The 6,312-nt window shown below is 46.3% G+C and overlaps 1 protein-coding gene across 1 annotated transcript in view; it reads left to right on the top strand.

Annotated features, from left to right (window-relative positions):
* Window positions 1-4,598, top strand: part of LOC102016894 (retinol dehydrogenase 16-like) — a 17,344-nt gene extending 12,746 nt beyond the window's left edge. The window contains 2 exon segments of the mRNA XM_013520791.1: window positions 3,548-3,631; window positions 3,633-4,598. Coding sequence (XP_013376245.1) covers window positions 3,548-3,631; window positions 3,633-3,762 — 214 coding nt within the window. The 3' untranslated portion in view covers window positions 3,763-4,598.
* The last annotated feature ends 1,714 nt before the right edge of the window (window positions 4,599-6,312 follow it).

The raw sequence follows: 6,312 nt of genomic DNA, 5'->3' as shown, positions 1-6,312 counted from the left end.
GCACTGGTGTTGGAAAGGCAAAATCTGGGGCTCACTTAGCTTTCTCTTTCATCGCACTATTTGGTCATCATTGTTACTTGGGTAGAAAGGAGCCTTGTTTGGTTTCACGCAGGGACAAATAACAACTCTGACTGTTGTAAAAAACACAGGAATGGATAAGAACATAACAACATTAGCCAATTATCTCACTGCACAGAGAGAAATATTATCAACTCATTGAGCTATACAGGGTTATATTGTGTGCACACTTCAAACCTGGTCTTTGCACTTCGAAAATGAGGAGGAACAGTTTTACTACCACGTGAAGGCTGTTCTGCGGTTCAGTACAGCCCTCCTCGTGTAAATATGCAGAATGGCGGCATGTGCGACTTGTTTCTGATGTTTTATTGTCATTAATGTCATCTTGGTGGGCATTCCTTGACTGAAATGTGTATAAATATGCATTGTGGGGTTCTTAGAGATAAAGCATTTTAGATGCAGGGTTTATTTTTCCTTGAGGCAGGGTGAGTGCTCCTGGGTGGCAAATACTGTTTATTCCTACAGATGGGTGTGGGGCTATCCAGAGGGACCACCTGCAGATCAATGATGTGGGGACCATGCTGGATGAAGGCGGGTGGCCTTTAGAGACTTGGAACAGACTCACAATGCTCTGTGACACAGTGTGCAGTTGTGTAGCTGGACTGGGAGGAAGGAGGGAGCCGTGTGCCATACTAAGCCTTCCTTTGGGTTTTGCAAGCTCACTGTCGGGAAGGTGGCTCAATACTAGTGACCATGTTTTCAAGGTCAGTTACCTCACAACAAAGACAGCAATCTTTGGAACTTTCCCCCAAGAGGACCTCAGCTCTTTTTTTCAATCAAATTCTACTCACATGTTAGTCTTGTCTTTTCTTCCTTCTTGCCTTTACCTTGTCCCACACTTCCTGTTTCTCCATCTGTTCTGTCTTTCTTTCTCCTTGGTAATTGTGTGGGAGAAATGTGAATAGGCTGCTTTAAAAAATGTGAAAAATGAAGTGTGCATAGGATTACACTAATTTGTTAAAAAGCCAATCACCGTTTCTGTGTTTCCAGACAAATGGATGCTCAACATTTCTTCACATCTATTCTGGTAATGATCAAATATGAGCTGATATCTGCTACCCCCCAGGCAGTGATCTGGGCCGTGAAGAATCACAGATAGAAGAAGGGATCAACTCCGTGAACTTGCAGCTCCAAGCTGTGTAGCCTGAGTCTTGCAGATACTGGGTTGTTTGTGTTCTGCTCTTCTTCCTTCCCAGGAGAGAATGATTTCCATTGCTACAAGGTGAATTTGAGCCATAGCTGTGACCACAAACACACTCAGTGGGGTTCTCTCATCTTCCCTCTCCTCCTAGGACTCTGGGGCCTGGTGAACAATGCTGGCATCTCCTTTCCCTCTGCTCCCAACGAATGGCTGAACAAGCAGGACTTCATGAACATGCTCAGCGTGAACCTGTTGGGGGTCATCGAGGTGACTCTGAGCCTGCTGTCTTTAGTGCGGAAGGCCCAAGGCTGTGTGGTCAATGTCTCCAGTATCATGGGCCGAGTTTCACTCTTTGGTGGTGGCTACTGCATCTCCAAATATGGCATGGAGGCCTTCTCAGACAGCCTCAGGTACTGGACGGGGATGAGGCTCCGTTATGGTCCTCTTCCCATTGTTTTGGAGTAGCCTGTTACAGGGTTTCATTTATGCCTCTCCTTAGAGACCCATCTTGGAGATCTATCCCTCTGGGTTTGGGATTCTCTCAGAGCCCCTTTCTGGGCTGAACTGCAACCATTCCTTGTGTTGTGTAGAGCAAAGGCCTGAGTTCAGTTAAACTTCTCGTGCACTGGAGGAGTGTTCACAGATGGAAGCCTCTGAGGTGCCTTTGGAACATTGATGATTTGGGACCAGGTCGGACACATGACCTGTGTGATCCAGCTTGCCTGAGGTTTCTTACCAACTCAAGATTAATGTTGTGTTTTTGAGCTAAGACCTCTGGCACATATGTGTGTGTGAGAGAGAAGAGACCAGAATCATCAGTGCCATCTCTTAGAGTGGTTGTGCCCAGGTCAGTCATGGTGACCGTGACAGCTGCAAGGTTTGTGAAGGCTGGGAGGGTGGGCACAGGTAAGCTTTTGAAGGGCCTGTGGCCATGGACAGGTGTGGACTTCATGCTGTTGGCAGTATGCCCCCTGGAAAGGACTCAACTATAGGAGCCCATTGGACCAATCAGTGTCAGGAACCCTGCTGGCTACAGGCAGAGGTCTCTCAGACTGTATGTTGCCCAGTCTGCATTTGGGTTGAGCCATATTTCCTAGAAGGCACAGCAGACTAGGGAGTTCCTGGGCTGGAGAGGAGAAGCATGGGTCTGATTGTACATGAGGTGACATGGACAAAGCCTAGAGATACACTGGATATGAGGAAAAAGGGGGTAGATAGTGTGGATTTGTTTGTTTGTTTGTTTTGGGATGGGGTCTCTCCATGTAAATCAAGCTAGCCTGCGAGCTGTGATTCTTCTGTCTAAGCCTCCCAAATGTTGGGTCCCAGTGTCTGCCCCATACCTGGTAGGAGATATCTTTTAAAGAATTCCTTCCCCAAACCCATAGGATTTATATCAGTAGGCTGATATATACAATGTGCAAACATGCAGAGACAATTTCATCACCATCATTTTAAAATCAAGCCCTGCACATTACAGATCCTAAGCTTTCAAGTTTTTCTCCTCCCAATCTTACATTACGGTGTTGTTCTGTTACCTAATTGTGTTTTGCCTACCAAGACTGCTGAAGTCCTTTACCGCTGCTACATGTCTTGCAGGAGGGAGCTCTCCTATTTTGGGGTGAAGGTGGCTATTATTGAGCCTGGTTTCTTCAAGACCAACGTGACCAATAGTGAAAAGTTCATACTAAGCTTACAGGAGGTGTGGAACTGCATCAGCTCAGAGGTTAAGGACGTCTATGGAGAGAAGTTTCTGGAATCCTGTAAGTGAGCTGAGGAGAGTGGGGAGAGAAGCAAACCCCTGCTGGGTATCCTTCCTTAGTGTATGTTCAGTGTCTTCAATAGCATGAGGTCTACCCCAGGCTCTGTCTTGCTGCAACCTTAAGACATTTAGCCACATTCCCTTGTGCCACATTGGTTCTGGTCATGTAAGGAAGGCTTCTTGCTTATTAGAACTTGGGACACTCTTTCACCTGAACCCCTCATTATCATGTGGATAAAATTACACAGGAGAGGAGACGTGTGTGCACTCCCGCCCCTCTCGCATGGGAGAGAGCTTATTGCACATGCTTGGATAATTTTCAGTGTTCAAGGGACCTTCAACTGATGCATCCCAGATATCCCAGGAAGAGGTGGAGGTGGCTTAGTGTGGAATCACGGTTCACTGAGAATGAGTTGTGGCCCTTCTGGGGAATTTTGGTAGATTTGACTTAGGTGGGTTATGGATGTTAAGAGCATGAATTGTTAGGGAAAATTTTCTACCTAAGTTGATCCTCGAGCAGGAGTGGTGGGAGGTGGGGATAAACCTGAAACATTTCTCTTTCTGTGCAGATTGAAATCATGTAAATTAGTGGAACAAAAGAGCAATCCAGACCTGTCCTCGGTGACGGACTGCATGGAGCACGCGCTGACTGCGTCACCCTCGCACCCGGTACTCAGCAGGCTGGGATGCCAAGCTCTTTTACCTCCCCTTGAGCTACCTGCCCACGTCCCTGGTGGATGCCTTTGCGTACTTGAGCTCCCCAAAGCCAGCACACGCCCTGTAAAGCCAACTCTTAGTTGTGTGGTCAGGGGAGATAGGTAGTGTGAGGGCAGGAAGTGGGTGGAGGAAAGCAGCTCTTACACATGGGGCAGCTATCCCACCTTCTCGGTGCAAAGGACTTTCCTCAAGGATTACTCAAGACTGGTGAAGTAAGAGGGAAAGAGCCAAGGACCTCTGGTGAGGAACAGGGACTCAGCATCACTCACTGATGCCAGGTTGACAGTCAGCTGCTGATGGCTCTGAGCCACATGGCCAACCATGAGGAATCGACACACCTGGAGTGGCTGGGTGTGTGTGGGTGGATGCACAGCTCATGCCTCCCTTCCGCTTGCCTTCCTTCTGAGGGTACACATTGTTCTTGGCTGCTGTCTATCTTCTCACAACATAGAAATGGCCTGGTAGATGTAGGGTCCGTCTCCTTTGCAATCACTGTGTAGGTGGAATCAGGTGGGAGGGCAGCGCCAGTCTGTGTCCTTGGCCTCAATTGGTTTGCCTTAGATCTCTCCTCCACACAGATCCTGGCAGAGGATGAAGAAGTTGTCATTGTTTGTGATATCCTCCCAGTGCTCCATGAGGTCATAGGTGGGGCTGCTTCAGAGGTGCCTGAATCTAGAGTATGTGACGCTGGGATTAAGGCTGTGTGATTACTTTGGCATTGCCCTATTCCAGGTAGCTTAGACAGTGTGAAGGGGTCAGAAAGCAGCTGCTAAGGCCCCTGTTTTTGTACCTTCTGCCTCGCATGAACTGTTTCTCCTGTGCAATGCCTGTCTGCCATGTCACCTTACCTTGGAGGAGGGTGATCGTGGACTGAAAGGTCTTCAAACTGTGAACTAAATAAACTTTTCCTCCCTTAACTTTGGGTGTTGAGTCATTTTTCTCAGGAACAATAAAAAGGAGATGCAAACCAACTTCTTTGTCTTGAAATTATGGCTTATTTTGATACTTTGTTTTAGAAGAAATAGAACCTTGGGTACTGGAAAAGAGGACCATGCCCTGTGATCTGAAACATTGTTGGAGAAGAGGCGGGGTGCTACCACTGGAGGAAAGAGGTGCTTCTTGGAGGTCAAAAATGAGTGGGATGACTTGTGGAGTGATTAGATACTGCCCACTCTCAAGCCTTCCTGATACAGAAGGAAGGACAATTATTTCCCTTCCAAATCTTCCAAGGAGTTGAGCTCACTAGAGTAGAAAGAAGAATGGGCAAGCAAGGAGATGTTGAGAAGGACAGAGCACACTGCACTTTCTTTTGTGATGCCTTTTTCCCTCATCAACCCTCACTCCAAGGTCCTTGTAGTTATAAGCACTGCCATTCCTCCAGTGTCCTGTGTCTCTTCCACTCCCACACTGCTCTAGTGGCTGTGGTGCAGAGTCCCTAGTGGACACGAGTCTTTCATAACCTGTTCAGCCTTTGTGGGGTATCTGCTGTTTTCAAGGCAGCAACTTGAATCCCCCCTGGCTTCCTGAGACCTGGGTGTGTACGTTGCAGTATTGTGAGGATGTTCTCTAGCATGGGCTCAACTGAGTATGTGTATGCAGAAATTCATAAAGTTCGAGGCCTAAGTAGAAATTGGAGTTGAGAGGAACCTCCCCAGTATCTTAGCTTTCTTCCCTGAGTATAATGCTTGAGGATATGAAGCCTTTAGGGAATAGTGTATAATATTTCCTTTTTTTTTATTGTGAGATGAATACACACTTCTCAGGTAAAGAAACACAAATGACAAATAAATACATTAGAAAATGTTCAACATCATTAGCCATTTGAGAAATGCAAATTAAAACAACACTGAGATTTCATCTTACCCCAGTAAGAATGCGAGCAGTGTATATCTGAGAAATGACCAGAGTGCATTTTGATAACAGAAAGGTATGGTCGCTGCTGCAGAACCATTCATTTCCATTTTAACTGCTACAGAAAAGTATTGCAATCATACTACTTTGAGGTGCTGGGCATTGAACCCAAATGCTCCTGTACTGTAGGTAAGAGTTCTACCACTGACCTTCTTACCTGGTCCCTTTTATTTTTATTTTGAGACAAGGTCTTGCTAAGTGGCCCAGGCTGAGTTTGAATTTGATTCATTGCCCTGAGTACCTACAGTTAAAGTTTACCCCAACATACTTGGCTGAAATATACAGTACAGTACTTATTAACAGGGTTCTTGGTGATGCTTTTGGGCCCATTGATTTTAAAAGTTGTATTAAGTGTTGGGTCAGGCTTATGAATGTTAAGGAAATGAGGACAACCAAGAAAAATCCTTGAGAAGCTCTCAATCTCTGAATGGTTCATGCCAGCTCATTCAAAGTCACTTCATATTATCTCCTCAAAGGCAGAGGAAGAGCTTAAGGGTGTCAAGCCTCCTGATTTTATAATCCTTGACACATGCAGACATGAAGACCTCCCACACAGGGAGCACACTCACATACACAAGGTGAATAAAACTAAAGGTCACTGAGTGACTTTATAGTCTGGTGGAGCAGGTGTTCACAAAGTTTGAATCCCCCTCCCCCAAGTCCTCTCCAGAGGGTCAGAGAACTGTGAGCACACAAATTCCTGTAA

This window comes from Chinchilla lanigera, unplaced genomic scaffold, assembly GCF_000276665.1.
Source record: "Chinchilla lanigera isolate Chin_1 unplaced genomic scaffold, ChiLan1.0 scaffold00057, whole genome shotgun sequence".
Classification (NCBI taxonomy): domain Eukaryota; kingdom Metazoa; phylum Chordata; class Mammalia; order Rodentia; family Chinchillidae; genus Chinchilla; species Chinchilla lanigera.
Note: the sequence above shows the minus strand (reverse complement) of the source record. Positions and strands in the feature narration are given on the sequence as shown.